A 17,914-nucleotide genomic window follows, 5' to 3' on the forward strand; every position below is an offset into this window, starting at 1 on the left:
CCTGTAATTAATCGGGCAGTTAGATGACATCACGTATCTGGGGCCCTCCGTGTGAACCTCCTGCCCACTCCAGCCAGCAGAGGTAGGTGCAGGAAGGCCAGGGCTGGGCAGGCATCAACACACGGTCCTCGCAGGTGTCCACAAGCTGGTGCTCATGGACTGGGGAGAGGGCTTTGTAGAGGCCTCGTACAGGCCCCAGGTTCCAGGAGAGCATCATAGCAGAGCAGACATTGGAAGAGAAGACCCCATCCAGAGGGTGTAGGCAGAAAGCTGGGGAATGGAGCTGACCACATGCCCTCCCACTCACTGCCCCGTGTGTCTGCAACTCCCAAGACAGGACGCCCCAACACAGGACAGATGAGAACCGAATGGAGATATATTTTGAAACGCTCATATTTGTCTCTCCTCTCAACGTTTTTGTTTCTTTTCTACAATCCTGAGACTGCTGTTCATCAACCCCCAGCGTCTGCGCCACAATGTCCCAGAGAGCAGTTACGCAGGGAAGTCATTTCACAGTCAGACGAGCTGCAGCGAGGCCGGCAGGCAGGCAGGCACGAGGAGAGAGCAAGGTTGTTCAAATCGCCAAGAAGGGGAAGGAAACCCTGCTGGTTGCGGCCCTCCCTCCCATCAAAGGAAGTGTCTGTCTGGGCTGTTCTCACGAGTGTTCAGCCTCCTTGCAAGGGCCTCCTCTGCTATCTCAGCGTCCAGGTGTCCCAACGCTTCTCGACACTCAAAGCAGAAACAAAACAGGTCCCCCGCCATGCCATCCAGTTTACATGAGGGATAAAATTACATTTGTACAAAAATAGATTCATTTACCCTTCCCGGTGCGTTAAACATTCCTCCATCTTTACTCCCTGTGGACGCGGCATCCTCCCCACGGTGGCCGCGCATCCCAGCTAAGGCATGGCTAGAGATCAGGGCACTCCAGCCCTGCAGCATCTGAAAATAGATGCATCCCCTGCCTCCAGAGTCACCAGGGCCCGACTTCCCCGACAGAAGGGGACCTCAGGTCCTTGCTCACAAGAAGCAAATGTACAGGAAAACAGGAAAGTCTTGACGTAAGAGGACATAAAGCATCGGTGACTGTGCCGCATCTCCGTCACTGGTGTGCAACCTCTGCAGTCTCTGCACGGCACATCCGTGTTCACAACACACCAGGTCACAAGCCCCGATCCTGTGATGGTGACGGCAACTGATTAGCCATTGGTTGCCTGCTCCGGCCAGGTCTTCTGGGGCCCCAGGGGAGGGGGCTCAGGTGTCCCTTGGCATTGTCACCAAACAGCCTAGTATCCGTGGGGATGCTGGAATTTGGAAAGCTGAGGGTGTGGGGCCAAATCCCCTCAGTGACTGCGGTTTCAGGGTGACACAGGCCAGAGCTGCCTCAGGTTCTGTGCTCACACTCCGCCCTGCACAGCCATAGGAGCCCAGATGAATCTCCAAGCAGGGTGGTGACAGATGAGGACTATGGCCCAGAAGCAGCCGTATGGACAGCATATGACCATCGGTGGCAGCTGTTATCCAACCAGGCTGAGGTGGGGATGGGTGCGGGGTGGCCAATGAGCTGACATTAGTGATATCTTTAGAAAATTAAAGATTGTCCCACCAAAATAATAATAACAATAATAATTACAATCACCTTAATTGAGCCAGATTGGTAACACGACTAAATGTCTAGTTAAATGAACCCAATTCTCTCCTTAGTGACATCACGTCCACACCTCCCCTGCAAACAAACAGCACTGTACACACCATGATGGTGACAATGAGGCTAAAGGAACAGGTCCCCCGCCAGGAAGCCTGTCAGGGAGTCTACGATGACAAGCAGTGGCAGATAAGGCTATGTGGGCCAGCGGGGCTAGGGGCCATGGCCCCAAGTGCCTGAGAGCCAGCCAAGCCCAGACATGGCAGCATTCCAGAGTCAGACCCAGGACTTTCTCCCCTGGAGCCACTGACCATCCTCAGTGGCACAGAACACAGAGCACAGCGTGTAACGGGGCCAGCATGGACAATGGGAGCAGTGGTCTGCAGAAGGCACGGTGCTGGGTGTGGACTGGGGAATCTGTACCCCTCTGCCTGGTTCTGCCACTCCCCAAAGGCTGCACAGAGTTTCTAGGAAAGCCTAGGAGAAGGGGCAGGTGGCCGGTCCTGGGAACTGCGAGGCCTCCCGTGCACATCTCTCAGGCCACCACATGGAGAGAGGGGGTATGGAGAAGATGTTTCTGGAATCTTTTATAGGTGCCTCAGTTGGCTATGGTTGGGAACTTTGAAAAAGTTCTTCCTCATAGAGCCTATGAAACTGGCTCCTCCCATCCACTACCTCCAGGCCCAACCCCCTAGATGGCTGGTTCCATGAGGGCCTTCCCCTTCCACCGCTCTGCCCCAATGGGAGACCGGCTATTGGGGAGGCAGTGTGGTCGTCCCCACTAAGGCACCTGCTCCTGACAAAGCTAGGTCTCTGGGTCTCAGACTAGATCACGAAGACTGGGACCCAGAGAGGCTCTAGGCTGCTCAATTGGAGAGGCACACTCAGAGCCTGAGGTGAGCCACATGGACAGAGTAGAAGCCTAAGTCCACAGCCTGCCACCTGAGCAGGTGTGACAGAGCCCTTGGGTAAGATTCTGGACACTGTCCACAGACAACACCATACCAAGAGGAGTCCCAAAAAGGCCTATCAGCATTCCTAACACAAGTGGCCAGTCCAAGAAGGGGCCCCTGTGAGAACTCCACACAGAGCCTGGCATGTCAGCTATACCAGGACACAGTCACCTTTCATGTCTGCACGGTTCATCCCCAAGTCCCTCTGGCCCTCTTTCAGGAAACTAGACTACAACACTCCTCCCTTCCCTGAGCCTCAGGATGTCCAGTGTCCTACAAGAGGCCAGCAAAAGGACAGATAGCCCATGTGTTGCCCACAGGACCACTGAGTTGGAAACCCCATTTTACTTGAGCCAAGGGTAGCCCTCCAGGATGATCCTTGGCAGACCACAAAGGAAGATCTGGACTAGGGAAAAGCCAGGCCACCACAGTCGGATAACCCTGGGTTGATGAGACATATGGTGGGGGACAGTGACACAAGAAGGAACTGGACGGACATGACAGGGGACCTCCAGCCCATGCAGCCTGCTTGCATCTTGCATTTTGAGGTGGTCCCAGAATCATGCACAGTGGCTGTGGTGACATCTCAGGATATCTTTGGAAACAGGCTTTACAGGTTGGCTATGACCCAGGGGGGTAGGACCTGCCCCTACCTGTTCCTTCTTGACCCTAGGTGTCTTCCCACCCTAGCTAGGAACTAGGACTCTGCACAGGCAAAGATGGGCCACTCCAAACAGAGGTGCCACGTGGTGCCACGTGGGCATGTCGAGAGCCAGAGACAGCAAACAGCAACTAGAACAAGACCTTCTCCCAGCTCTTGTGGCTCCAGGTGACAAAGATCCCCAGAAGCACCCCAAGCCCCTCAGGGTGACAGCAGGGTAAGCCTAAGAGCATGTTGTGGGGAAGGGGGCTGACTCGGTCTCAACCAGCTCTGGCCATGGCCCTGGGCCAAAGGCAAGCAGTAACAAAGACGACGAGGATGGTGACGCATCTTTTGAGACCATAGGACACTGCACCCCAAAGGTCCACGTGGGCCAGCAGAAAGGGCAGGGACAGGGCTGGAGCTGAGCAGCTGTGTCCAGGCAGGGCGCAGGACCGGCGCACGGGTGGCAGGGGCCTAGGTGGTTTGATGCGGGGCCTCCAGCATCTCCATGAGGAAGGTGTCAATGGGCGTGTCCCCGATGAGCTTGAAGAAGAACAGGTGCTCCAGGCACTTGAGCCCGATGGAGCGCAGTGCGGGCAGGCGGAGCAGCAGCTTGGCGAACCTGCAGGATGGTAGAGAATAAGCACTGGCAAGGAGACCCGGCAGGGCTTCCCCTCTCTAGTGACCTGTAGCTTCCCTAGAGACCAGCGGAGTCCAGTGGCCTGCGACCCGACCCGGGTCTGCCGAGGAAGCCGCCCGAGCTGACCCTTGGGGAAGAAGATGGGGTAAGGAACTAGTGAAAGGAGGCTCCTTAGAGACAAAAGAGTACAGGAGCAGGGGGAGGGGAGGGGGGGGGAGGGGAGGGGAGGGGGAGGGGGAGGGGAGGGGGGAGGGGGAGGGGAGGGGAGGGGGAGGGGGAGGTGCATCAAGATGCACGGGGCCCTGGCATGAAAGGAGCCAGTGGGAAGACTACTGTTGGCCAGGGCGGGCCTGACAGGGTTTGGGAGAGAGGTTACAAGTGTGGGCTTGCTCCATGGGCGGTGGGGAGCCATAGCAAAAATGTAAGCAGGCAAGAGCATGAATGGAGCTGTGCACCAGAGGGGCCCCCGCGGGAACAGCTGTCCTTCTGCAAGCGGTGGGGCCTTCTTCCCGGGAGGAGGCAGCAGGGGATCTGTGGGCAGCCTCACGGGGAACATGCATGGTACTCAGTGGGTGACTGAAAAAGCCACAAGGTGGGGACCTCCAGTGGAGGTGGAGCCAGCAGTGAGCTGGGGGATTTGCTGCTCCAGTAGGAATGCCAGCCTCCCACGAGCATCCCCAGCATGGTGTGCAGGTGTCCCCCCCCCCCCCCCAGAAAGGACTCTGTTGGGCTCCTAGGTCCTGGGGAGGCCTTTGGGTCCCTCTATTCCTGGAGTATCTCCCAGGCAAAAGACTGATAGGTACAGGAAAGGAGTCTAACAGCTCATAGAAGATGGACATCCAGGCCAATCGGCCATCGCAGACAGCAGAGGACAGTGTGGGGTGGGGACAGGACCTGGGGTCCCGCATGTGACCTCTGTATCTGCTCGGGGGTCCCCCTATACACTGGAGGGGGCTCTGGGCCTCCTTAATTATTAACCATGTCTTTCACTTCCAGGGAGGAAGCCTTGTGGCTGGCTGCCCCACCATCCTCAGTTTAAAGGCACAAGCATAACTTGGAGGCTGGAGGGGAGCCAGAGAACAGGCTGTTTTCTGCTGAGCTGGCGAGATGGGCTAAGGCAGGAAGCCAGGAAAAACAAGCCGTTGCCACCCTCCTGTCCTCCTCCGGGAAGTTTCACTTTAAACCAAACCAGATGAGGGCTGAGCAGCAGTGTGGACAGTTAACTATGTGTGTGCCAGGCATCAAGATGGGTTAGTGTGCCCGTCTGCCCAGTCTTCCCACCCCCTCACACCCAGTCTGCAGGCTGGGAGGCTGCGAGATGCCCTACAAGGGAAGGAGCAGAAAGAAAACACCAGACTGAATCCTGGGGATGCACCATTGCTCCTTCTGGACACCTACTGTGTGCCTAGCGCTAGACTGCACAGCCAGCACTGTGGACCGGACCATGACCGTAGTTGCCAGTCTGCTTTAGGCGCAATGAGAAAAGGTGCGTTCCAGTTTCAGCCATCTCCTCTGTACTCACAACTGTAAAGCACCTACATTGTGCCAGCATCTCCAGGCCTCTTAACAGGTTCATTTAATGGGTGAAGACCAGAAGGCTTTGTATTCATGAACAGTGACAGGCACCTACTCTGCACCAGGAATTAGACCAGTTCTCTCAATGGGGTAGAGGGGCAGGTGTGTTGTCCTCAGAGCCTGTGAGCCAGAGGGTGGCCTAGCTCCTGCTCAGAGCCTACAAAGCATCCCAAGCTGGATGTGTGGAGGACACCACTGCCTTGTGGCACAAAAAGGGCTTCAGAAATGGGTGTTTGAACCCAGGGGTGGAGGCAGGGGCCTGTCTGGGGTTGGAGAGGCGCAGCTCACCTGCCCGGCTGCTCCGGATACTTGTGTTTGCAATATGCCTCTAGTGATGCGTACACCTTCTCCCTCAGCGCCTCCACCTCGGCAGGGTTTGAAAGCCCCTTGGAGTCTGTGGAGAGAAGTGGCCTCAGGTCAGAGCCCCCAGGTTGCCTCCTAGCCACATGTAAACACAGCAGAGAGAGTATGTGGTGCACAGCTAGGTATGGCTGCCCTGCAGACTCGCAGCTCACAGCCCAGGGGGTGGACACTCTGGAGTCACGCCTCCGCTCTGCCACTTGAAAGCCAAGTGACCTCAAACCAGTGCCTTGACTTTTAGGGACTCAGTTTCCCTATTTCTTTTCCAGGTGGCCATGAGAGATAACCAACGTTTTCACTGCCCTCGGGCCCCACCCCACCGACAAGAAGAAAGCTGTAAGCCCATCGCTGAGGATCTCCCTGAATCACACCCCATGAGCAGATGCCCTGGCAGCCCCTCCTCAGAGCCTAGACACCGGCCACAATCCAGGCTGCAGAAACGCCACAGTCATCAACATCACCAGGGCACAGTGTTCCAGAGCGAATGCCGAGGGTGGCCTGGGTCTGGGGACTCCTCGGACTTTGTCAGGTTCCTCCAGTTGACCTAGCTCCCGACAGTTCCTCTCTCTGCCCCACTGCCCCAGGCCTAGATCTCTCTGGTTCCCCATGCCTCCAGCCAGGCCACACAGACCTAACCTGGGATCGCTGAGGCTGGAATTATGGCCTGGTAAGCTATCACGGGTAGAAGCCTGTGTCCCTGTCCCTCCACACCTTCTACCCACCATGGGCAGGGTGGATGAGCCCCGTCTGTCAAGCCTTAGCCCATATACCACCGCCCCTTCTCCCACAGACAAGGATGAACTTTCAAACCCAAAAGCCCATGCATACCCCGCTGTGCCAAGGGCCCCAGCCTCAGCAGCTCCCTAAGGTCTAGTCAGATCCACCCCCAACCCTGTGGGCCATCCCCCGAATCCCGGAATCTCTTCCCCGGGATCCCACATTCTCAGTTTATACTATGCTTCCATCACCAGGTGGAGTGGCCACTGGTGGCATCTGTCACCACCCAGAGCTGCGAGCACGGGCCTGGCCCACTACTCGCACTACAGCCTCCCATGCATGGCGCCGCACAGAAGACACTGTCTCAGCTGTGACAGAAACAGCTTGGAAGCCTTGAGTACTGTGGCTCCAGAACCACGGAAAGGACTTGCTGTCCTCAGGCGGCTGCTCTCTCCCAACCCCAAACACCCTGGAAGCCAAGGCTGGAGACAGTATTGGCTGCCCCTAAGGACACCTCACAGGATGGACTGATCACCAGCCCCATCCTGGGAGCTCACTGTGACAGAAGATCACTGTGGACAGCAGAGCCCACAAGGCTCAGCCGGAGACCAGGAATGCCAAGGGAGTGCCACCTGAGCCTCTCAGTTAAGACTCAAGAGAAGTGGAGGCACAGGACTGCTGTCGTGACGGGGACATGGGGCCCTGAAGGTCAAAGCATGAACTGGGAAGACGCGGGTGCCCTTGGCCACACAGGAGGCGGGAGGGCCATACCGGGGTTGAAGAGGACAATGGCGCGCAGGCAGCCCAGCTCCGTCTTGTCCATCTGCATGTCACGCATCTTAGACACCAGCTCTGTTAGCACCCTGCAGGAAAAAGCGGTGCCAAGGGCCACATTAGACACATTCTTACCAGGGCTCCTCCAGGGGAGACCCACTGCACTCCTAGGATGCCCAGGGTACACCAAGGGTAGCTGGATGCACTGGGCTGGTCAGGGCCATAGGAAAGAGACATTACCATGGGCCCATAGTTCTTTGGAAGGTGGGGTCCTCCATCACCCCAGGGCTGTCTGGGAATCTGAGCCCGGAGGAGGAACCCCAAGACTGCTGAGCCAAGAAGTGCTGTGACGAGATCTCCTGCTCTGTGGTCATCCATGGTCGCCCTGCATTCACAGCTGTTTCCCTTAGCTTCAGGTTAGACTTTCCTCTGAGACAAAGCCCCTTGGTAGGAGTCACTTCTCATCACCAGACACCACATAGCCTCCTCAGCGAGACAGGGACCCTTCGCAAGGGCCTTCAAGTGTCCTTAGTCCACTCAACACACATGGAGTCTGGAGGGATCCTAGGCCCCAGTCAGCTACCCTGAGCAAGAGTCTCTCTGACCTCATAGCGAGGGGGAGCCCTGCCACCGAGGCTCAGACTCCACACTCCGCTCACTTTGACAGAGCTAGGAGCTCTCCAACCACCACCTGGGACCCCCAGAAAATACAAGCTTAAGCCCCCAGCACTGCTGCTCCAGGACTAGCTGGGCAAGTGGCGAGGGCTACATTTCCCAAAACCAGACTCAAGAGGGCCAGAGCCCCAATACCCTCCCCTGTGGAGCGGCCACAGAGGTAAGCTTGTCAAAGGCCCTGGGAAGGTTTGCACAGAGCCTGGCACTGGGCTGAGGTTAGCATCTGCCCCATACGTGGTCATAAACCTTTCAATACTACTACACTCCGTCTGTGTGTTCTAATCGGCCTTTCCCTGCCAAGAGCTCCGTCTGTGTGCTGTCCCCTCTGCCCCAGAGAATGCTAGTGGGTGGCTTTGCTCACCCCCAACTTCAGGGCTCTAAAGCTCAGGGTTCACCTGCCGCACCCCCACCCCGCTCCCTCCTATGGGCTTGCTCATTCCTACTCATTGTCCAATGTCCCCTGTGTCATCCCCAGCTTCTAAGCTTCAGCTGACAGAAACTGACATCCAGGCCCCCAAAACACTGGAGTCTGGCATGGGCCCTCAGCTTGTACACAAGGGCTGGCCGTCCAGACAAAGGGGCAAGCAGCCATAGACCCTCACCGGGTGGGCATAAGCAAGATAGGCATTTCAGGAGACGAACTGGGTAGAGGAGCCAGGTGGCCCTTGGACGTGGCTGCACCCCAGCCAGCCTGCTCCTTTGAGTGTGCTTCTGAGAAGCCGTTAAGGCACTTTCAGAGGCATGCATCCATGTCCTCTGGGGGAGTGAGGGGCAGCAGATCTGAAACACCAGTCACTCAGTGACAGTTCAGGGCACAGTTCACCCTGGGGCTACAGCACCCCTGCTTACGGCTGAGACGTGCCGAATGTTGACACTTTTAAACCGCACCAGCAGCATAATCTGTTTTTGTTAACCAGGTGCAGCTGTCCTTGCAGATACGCGGATCACAAAGAAGGCAGGCTGTCTGTGGCCTCAACTCCCCTGACACTGGACTCCACAGACGGCAGTCTCCACATGTCTGGCCCGCATTTTCCACACTAACGTCTTTCCTACGCAGAGGCTGTGCCCAACAGGGCAGGAAGAAACTAAAGGCCGGTCCCAAAAAAGACAGCCCCACCCCACCTACCTGTTGAAGACGGTCCAACTACTGAAGAGGGCACCCACCCCACCTACCCGTGGAATACAATGCATACTTAGCCAACTGGTCAAAGATGGTCCCCAACCCATCTACCCATCAAAGATGATGCTACACCACTCATACGATGAAGATGGCATCCACTCCACCTACTTATCAAAGATGGTACCTACCCTGCCCACCTACCAAAGACAGTGCCGCCCACCCACCTGTCAAAGATGGCGCCCACCCCAGCACTGTGAGCACTGTTCCGGTGTACATGCAGGCCAGTGGCAAGGAGGATCCCGTCTTTCACAGCTATGGAGCGGTGGGAGAAGGAGGCAATAAGCAACTCGTTCCAGCCTGCGGGGAGAAGACATATGGTCACTCTGCTGTTTCCATGACCCCCATCACTGTCCTTTCCCCTCACCTCTGGAAGCAGCATGTTCCAGACCCATCTCGCTCCACACCCAAGCCAAGGCTTCCAAAGTAGGACCCCAGTAGGTGTTACCTAGAGAAAGGCTCCCAAGCACCTACGTACGAGCAACGCCTCTTCCTTCTAGCAAGTACACGGGCAATGTGTCAGCCCCGAGAAGTCCTGCACCAGGCACACCCTCTCTAACAATTTCAGGGCATGGAAGCTTCTTTCTGCACATGAGAAGGGCTTGTGCCTTGGAGGACTTGGGAGAACTCCCAAAGACTTCCCTTGGAAATGGCACTGCCAGTCTGGGCCATGTGGAATGCCACAAGAGCTGAGAGCTGAGAAGGAAAGTCACCTGGGAGCCGTGTATCCCAGGCTCCAGTGCTGACAACCAGAGCTGTTGTGCAAAACACTACAAAGGGGTCTGGGGGAGAGAGATAAGGAGACGACTCTGCACAAACAGCCGGGACCCCTTGACAGGGCAGCACATGCGCCTTCTCAACACTAGCTATTCCAGAAACTGCCTGTGTCCTGAGACCCCAGGCCCCACAGATCCCCTCTCATGTCTGCAAGCCGATATGGACACACTGACCCATTTTGCAAGGGGGAAACTGAGGCAGTCAGCACTTGAGAGGGGGTGTGATATGCCTCTCACCACAGGTTCAACCAACTTGGATCCTGGCGATCACTCCCAGAAACATGACCTCAGGGACCCCACAAGAGCACATGGGACAAACTCTGTCCATCTCATATCTAGGCATCTGAGTCCTACACTGACCTGGTGTGCTCTCAGCAGGAGTGATGCTCACCCCACCACTTGTAGCCTCCCCTTCCAGCCTCCCCCGGCCTGGCCACTCACCTGCCCGTAGCAGGATGACCTGGTCGTCCAGAGGCAGCTCAGAGAAGTGCGGGATCCTCTTGGCCCACTCCACAAGAGTGAAGAGCTGCTTGTCTGCCGCTTGACAGATGTTGGTAACAGGGTCATTTGGCTAGAGTGGAGGAAGGACACCAATCAAGCCTCATGCCACTGGTATACTGAAAGAACAACCCTGCCCGCCCGCCCCCAAACACCCATGGGGCGGGGTCCCAGAATCCACATCCCAACCTCTGGCATCTGAAACCTGGCACAACGAAAAGATTTTGAAGAAGAGACGCGATTATAATACCAAGGATGGGGAACGGCCCTGGCTTAATGGAGCTGGACTAGTATCATGCCAGAGGTCATCAGAAGTAGGGGGCTCAGAGTCTGAAGGGGTGAAAAGCAGATTAGGGGACATGGCTGACCAAAAGCTGGCAGGAGCCCTAGCCAGGGAGCTAGAGACCTCCAAATGCAGGAAAGGCAGGAAGAGTCAGTCCTGCCAATGCCCTAACTGGTACCCACCAGGACAATACAGGGTCACAAAGCTCAATGGCTGAAGATAATAGACTGTACCCCAGAAACCACTGGGTTTGTGGCAATTTGTGGGCGCAGCCCATACCCCTGAAGAAGAGAAACAGATATGGGAAAGGGACCATGTAACAGGCAGGTGAGGGAGCTGAGGTAGGGCCAGATCCCACCTCTTAAGGTAACAGTAGCCCACCCAGGAGAGACGTTTTTAACAGACGTGCAAGTAGAAGCTTGGAGCCAGTCCATGCTTGGTCCAGATTCCAAGTCACAGGCAGAGGTGGCATGTCACTAGAAGCCTTCCGAAAGTTCTGCCCAGAAGAGGGGCACCCAGTCCTTCTGGGTGAGGGGGCTCAGCTGAGTCTTACAGTAGGCTGGGGAGCATATCCCAGTGCCTGGCAGGTGGGCTATGGCCATGGCCCTCTGATCTCCAAAGTGTGGTAGGTAATAGTACCCAAGAACAGGGTACAGGATCCCTGGCTTTGAAAACAGAAGAAGCGAGCATCAGAAGAGGGAGAATCGCCTGCCTCTGAAGGGCTTCAGCTGACAGAAACCATCTGGTCGGCAGTGACGTTCAGTCTAAACACCCAGCCCCGGGTGAAGGGCCTGTAGAGGGCTCAGTGAAAGGCAGTGACAAACCGGCTTCCCACTACTGGCCTGGCAGGACTGGCTGAGGAGGATGTCAGTACAGGATCCCCAGGACAGCGTCAAAAGGGATGGAGATATCTCCCAGCCACACGACCCTCAGCAAACCTCAGAGGCCACAGAGCCCCAGGACGACAGGCACCAGACACTCTGCTTAGCGCTCAGGCTGTCCACAGCCTGGCTCTGTCTGTCAGCCACAGGGGGATTGCTCCACGGGTGTCTTCCTTGCCCGCCACCTGCCAGGAAGCAGCCCCACGGTGGGAGACAGCCAGTGCAGGGCCCTGAGCCAGCTGTGGGAATACATGGACCGGACGACGACAAGCCTCACACTCAAGCTCTGTGATCTCTGCCTTGCCCCAGGAAACAGCTCTCTCTGGCCGCCCTCTTGAGTCCTAGATTTTCACAATGCCACTGGGAAAAAGAGCTCCAAGCTATGCCCTGGGCTGACTGTGCCATCTGTCAGGACTAGACACAAGACTGGAGCAGAGGACCAGAGAGGGAAGGAGGGAGGGAGGCACTACACAGGTGTGAGGGCCCAAGTGGAGCGGAACGGACTGGAGGGCTGCCTGGAGGGAGGGGCTGGGTGGGCTCGGGCTCTGCCCTCTCCACCCTCCTGCACAGCTTCACTCCTCTGGGCTGACTCCACAGCAGACATTTAATGAGCTACTGCCTGCCAGGGAGGTGTGGCCACAAGACCACCCAGGCAGGGCCCAGAGGAGCAGCGGCCCATCTGCGAGGCTAGGTGCTGCCCATGCAGCCTCCTTAGCTTGCATCTGAGGGAAGGGCCACCAGGTCTACGTGTGGATCAGCTCGAGGCCAGGCACAGGGGGCTGGGAGGACAGTGACCTTCCGCTGTGCGGCTCTGAAGACCTGAACCCCCACGGAAGGAGAGCAAAGACAATGTCAGAGGACATCACCAACGACAGCCTTACTTGACAAAAGGAAACCTTAGTCACCCTTCCCAGCCCAGGCAACCACCCCTCGGATCCCATCCCACAAGGCAGAGTCCTGAGGCTGCCCTCCCCTCCCTTTCAGGGTTGGTGAGAGGACTTGGGGGACAGGACCCCAACCAGGACACTGGGCAGGTTCAAGTAGGCAATGTTTTCTGTGGTCTTCATGGGGGGAGCAGTCATAACACAGCCAGGGTTGGCCCCCCAAAAGAAGACTACCTGCAAGACCCTACACAGCTCCCCAGTAAGGCAGCCCTGGGCCTTAGACACAAGAGAAGTGGGTAACGGGGGGCGGGGGGTGAGGTGGTGATCCTGTCACGGGGCCTCATAGGTACACAAGAGGGGATCCCCACTCACAGACTACAGAGGGTAAGAGACATGTCTGAGCCCCCGGGATAGCTCAGACGCCACCCCACTGACTCCTGGGAGAGTCCACTATGCCACTGCCCTGTGCCTACAGCAGAAGGGAAAGAGCCAGTGCTCTGTGCCCACCTCACAGCAACAGGTTGAGGCTGGGCACTGAGGAGCAAGAGACGACAAACATAACCCTGACTGAGAGAAACTGATGGGGCCGTCCTTGAGGTCTACCTGGACTGGGCGTCCAACAGCAGTCACAGGGCTCTGGTCCCAGCCCAGGGGCCGCACAAAGGTCCAGATAGCATTTGGACACGGGACAGACGGGCCAAGAGCTTGAGACAACTTGAGGCCTGCGGGTTTGTCCAAGGTTCTGTTCTTGGATTTATACAAGAAATACCCCAATCGGGGACATGGCTACAGCCACCTGGGACGTTGGGCAAATGGAGTCTCCCACCCAAATGAGCCTATCTAGGCCAATGGCCCTTGAAGGGATGGCAGGGGGCGGGGCAGGGAGGGCTAGGGGAGGCGTTCAGGTGAGAGTCCAGGAACAGGCATGGAAGCCAGAAAGTTCTGAACCTGAGACCCTGCAGGCAGCCCAGGCAGAGAGCCACTGGGAACCGTGGCCCTTCTGGTTTTGTGGGAGGACTGCAGCAGCTAAAGGTGGCAGATGGTTAGGAAGATTGGGGAAGGCTGTCGAGGCCACGTCTACAGGTGGCCAGTTCCAGGGTGACCAGCTGGACGGCCAAAAGACACTCCTGCTTCAACAGCAGTCGTGGCAGCTGCCACCCACAAGCACCTCCCCGCTGGCTCCTCACAGCAGTGGGTAAGGACAGAGAGGCTCCGGGAAGTCATCCCGTGGCCACGCACCGGTGAGAGAGCCAGCCCGGAGCCTAGCAGCTGCCACAGAGCTTTCTGCCCAGGCTCAGCCCCCTATACCTTCCCTGAGATCAAGCCTCACCACGGACATGAGCCAAGACCTCACGGTGACAGCTGGCCCTGGCCCTGCTGAGTATGTGGACGGGGCAGACCAAGCAAGGCCAGCACCACAGGTAGGGAGGGCCAGGACATCCAGGCAGAGTAAGGGTCGCCCAGCAGGACGGAAGCCCCACTGCCGGGGACAAGAGACCACGGCAGCCACAGGACTCTGGTTCACCGGCTGTTCAAGCAGAGGGTAAGCAAGTAAGCAACCAGGGGGAAACTAAGGCAGGTGGACATCTTGAGACTCACTGAGCTGGGGTTCAGGCCCATGTTTGCCTCCACGTATGTCTCAGTCTTGGGCTCAACAGCAAGCTCGGCTTCCAGAATCTTCTCCACAGGCATGTCCTCATTGGCACTGCTGGTGGACTCCACCTCATTCTCATTCCGGTCCTTGCCTCTCTGCCGCTCCTCCTGCACGGCTGTACACAGGAGAGAGTCACCGGGGGCTAGCCTGGCCCCCGGTTCCGGGGACATCCCCCCACGTTCAGGGCCAGGGAGGGCTGGCTCCACAACCCTGGAGTCCCCCGCAGGGCCTGCTGAGGGAGACATACTCAAAGCCCAGCCGCACACCGCCTGTGCCCGGCCACTGGGTGGCTGTACACCTGAGCACACTCAGTGTCTGTACCAGGAGCCCATCTGAGGTCAAGCAGATGGCCTTTCCTAGAGCTGATGGGTCACTAATGTGGGTGTGAAAGGCTCTGGTGGGCTGAGGATGTAGAGAAACCCAGGAAGGCTTCCTGGAAGAAGTGGGAATGGGCCTGAAGTGGAAAGGAAACTAATTCTGCAGAAGAAATAACTTTATAAAAAGGCCCAGAGGAGTGCAGGACATGCTCCTGATGAGGAACAGGAAGTGATGACAGAGATGAACAGGTGACCACTGAAGTGATAAGCCAGAGCAAGGGACAATCACAATCCGAGACATACTGGGCAAGGCGTGCATCCACTGCTCCCACACTCTTCGCGCTGGGCTCTACCCGACGGGAGAGGCATCCCAGCCTCACACAGCCCACACAGCTTTGCCTCCTTCCTCCATGATGCCACAGGCCTTGGGACTGCCCAACCTGCTTCACACTCATCACACAGCAGACCACAGCTCCAGACAGCTGTGAGCAGACCAACTCTCGGGGATGGCGGGAGGCAGCATGGAAGAAAGAAGTATGGTGGCATGGGCGGCTGACTCCAACAGCGGCCTGGCCTGACACCTCTGGAGAACGGGTCCCGGGAAGAGGCTCAGGCAGGAGCTGAAGAGTGGGCTCCCCTGAACCTGCTCTACTCCGTCCCTGCCCCTCAGGATTCTAACTCCTCCTTCCATTCTGTGTTCCTGCAGCAGACTGGGTAGAGACCTGACTGCCTCTTCTCCAGAGTGATGCCTTTCTAAGGGCCCAAGAGTGTGGCCCAGGAGATCTTTCCGGGGCTGCCATCTCAGGACCTTGGTCAGAGCTCATCCGAACCTGCCTCCTGTTCCCTGGGTGACAGAGCACAGGTTGGCAGCATCAGGACCTCAAGGGCAGGGGGGTGGCGGCAGCCTCCTCCTCAACAGCCAGACCTACCTCCCGACCCCAGGCTCTCTGGCCCACAGCCCCCTTAAATGGCTTTGGAAATAAAACACAAGGGTCAGCAGGGGGACAAAGACGGAAGGGTTCCCATACTGCCCACCACCCGGGGAGCAGCCTTCTCGCGTGCCCACCTCCCCTCACTCCTCCAGGGCTCCCACTGTAATGCTCAGCTCTGTGACAGTCCTGGGTGACCATTTTTTAATCCCCTGGCTACTGCTCCTTGCTGGGCCCACCAACACCATTCCGTTGAGGTTCACACTGAACCAATACATAGCTCTGCCATATCGGGGCCATGCTCCCCAAGACTCAGTGGCCTGGCTGTAGCACAGACTCTCTAGCCATGAAAGAGCCAAGGCTGGGAGGCTGGGATGGTGTCTGCAGAACACACCAGCTGGGCTGAGGAGCTGGGCAGAGGCTGGTGTTTTGCAAGCCTGGCTCTTTCGGAAAACCTGACAGCAGGTCGGGGCTGGTGTAGAGTTGAGCGCTATGGGCAGATGGCGTCCAGCCTATAGGGGCTACAGAAGGTTGCCAGGCTCCATCCCTCCCCAGCTGGGCTTCTGGGGCCCTCCATGTGGCTGCCGCGCATCTGGGTGAGGGTCACTCCACAAGTCACAGAGGACTCTGGCCCAGGGCCTGGAGAAATCAGCCCACCAATACTAAGCAGTCCACTGACAAGTATCTGAACAGACTAATCACAGCCGAGCCAGAGCCAGGCAGTCCACATCCTAAGGCCAGAAGACAGAACTCTTCAGACTCAGGCTAGGACAATGTCAACTCAACCACCTCCCCTTCCCAGATGGATGAACAGACTCAGAGAGCCAAGTACCATAGCAAACTATGGGCTCTAGAAGGAGGCGGTCTACCTCGAGCAGCTGGGATGCTTCGGGCAACTCCTTTAGCATCTCTGTACCCCACTTCCTATAAAATGTCAACGCAGAGCTTGCCTTCCAGAAGACCCTAAAGGAAACACCTGAGCAGGTCGGCCCCACCCCGCTGGCCCAATTTCACTCCCCAGGAAGGGACTTCCTTGCTCTCAGAGACAATCTTGGAATGTGGGAAGCCCAGAGGAAGGCAACCCAGAGTACAGGCCTTCACAGCAGCAGCCAGCTATCCCTGAGAGCTTGGCCCTGGGTGGGTGAGGGGCTCCTCACACCTGCCTCCTGTGCGGGGGCAGCCGAGAATTAATTAGCAAATGTTTTGTGAAGCACTTTGAAGCCTCCAAGGGCCCCAGCAGCTCAGGGCGGCATCGTTATAAATATTATCGTTTTATTTATAGACAGCGGAGGGGGCAGAGGGAGCGGGGGATTTATGTTTTGCCAGCTCAATCACCTTTTAGACGCACTCATGTTTGACTTATGCTCCACTGGCGCCGGGAAGCCTCGGGCGGGAGGCGTCTGTAAATACAGAGCTTGGTTATCCTTCCAAGCCTGCGCAGGCCTTGCGGGGGAGGTGGCTGCCTCGGAGACTAAGGTTCCCTCGCCTGCCTGTGGTGCCTACGGCCTGCGGTTCAGTCCTCCCCAGATCCAGATGCAGGCCGAGCAGGGGACAACCTCCCTCCAGCACACCTGGGTCCACTCGTGGGACACGCAGTCAGAGTGGGGTGTTTGGAGACTGCTCAGAAACTGGGCCCAAGCAGAACTGAGGGGCTTCAGGGGGGTACGGTGTTCAGGGTCTGCCAGAAACCTCTGAGGCCTTCTTCTGCCCCTCAACAGCCCAGGCTGGGCCTGAGACAGGCAGGACCAGGTTCTACCAACATGTACTGGCCCAACTGCCCCTTCTTAAGACAGGCAGTGGAGGTCCAGAGTGGAAGGCTTCTTCCCAGAGGTCACATAGTGCATCCAGGTCCTTGCAGCTCAGGGGACAGCTTTCCCTCCCTCAAGAACAAGTCTGGGACAAGTCACAAGAAAACTGAAGACACAGACAGCCATGCCTACATGCACAAACCCAGATAAAAGCACGAAAACACATTGTGGCCACCATGCTCCAATCCCACTATCAGCTGGACTTGAGCTGTCTTCTGCTCTGTTCCACTAACAAGCCTCAGGGGGCCTTGCTGAATCTCCATAGTTCAGATGGGGACACTAGGCTCAGAGAGGCCAAGTCATAAACCTAGAGAAACAACTAAGCCAGGGCCATTTCCCTACAGCGGAAATGGTGGGCTCATCATTGTCTGTGCACATGCATGTGCGCGCACGCGCGCATACACACACACACACACACACACACACACACACAGCAGAAATTGCCATTTCCGCACGCAAGTGCTCCCGAGCCGGAGGACAGGGTGCAGGAAGCTAAGAGAGTCAGGAAGGAAACGCAAAGAGGCCTCAGGGGAAGGGAGCTGAGGATGGGGTGTGCAGTGTGCAGCCTCTCCAGCCTGCAGATCAACGCACCTGCAGGCCCCCCAGCCCTACCACCACCTGCCCCAGCCAGCAGGCCCGGGCTCAGCCTGTGAAGGGCACTGCCCACCCCCAGCTGGGGAATGCTGCCAAACAAGTCCCCGTGGCTGCTTGCACATGCAGGCCTC

The 17,914-nt window shown here is 57.3% G+C and overlaps 1 protein-coding gene across 4 annotated transcripts in view; it reads right to left on the minus strand.

Moving 5' to 3' along the window:
* Positions 1–358: 358 nt before the first annotated feature.
* The window catches only part of Rxra (retinoid X receptor alpha), a 190,613-nt gene continuing 173,057 nt past the window's right edge, over positions 359–17,914 (minus strand). For all 4 annotated transcript variants that reach the window (XM_076569141.1, XM_076569139.1, XM_006993107.4 and 1 more), the window contains exons 5-10: positions 14,081–14,250; positions 10,377–10,506; positions 9,327–9,459; positions 7,305–7,396; positions 5,745–5,850; positions 359–3,863 (exon numbers count right to left, since the gene is read on the minus strand). In XM_076569141.1, coding sequence (XP_076425256.1) covers positions 3,716–3,863; positions 5,745–5,850; positions 7,305–7,396; positions 9,327–9,459; positions 10,377–10,506; positions 14,081–14,250 — 779 coding nt within the window. In that variant the 3' untranslated portion in view covers positions 359–3,715. The remainder of the gene's footprint in view (positions 3,864–5,744; positions 5,851–7,304; positions 7,397–9,326; positions 9,460–10,376; positions 10,507–14,080; positions 14,251–17,914) is intronic.

Source organism: Peromyscus maniculatus, chromosome 4, assembly GCF_049852395.1.
Source record: "Peromyscus maniculatus bairdii isolate BWxNUB_F1_BW_parent chromosome 4, HU_Pman_BW_mat_3.1, whole genome shotgun sequence".
NCBI classification, from domain to species: Eukaryota; Metazoa; Chordata; class Mammalia; order Rodentia; family Cricetidae; genus Peromyscus; species Peromyscus maniculatus.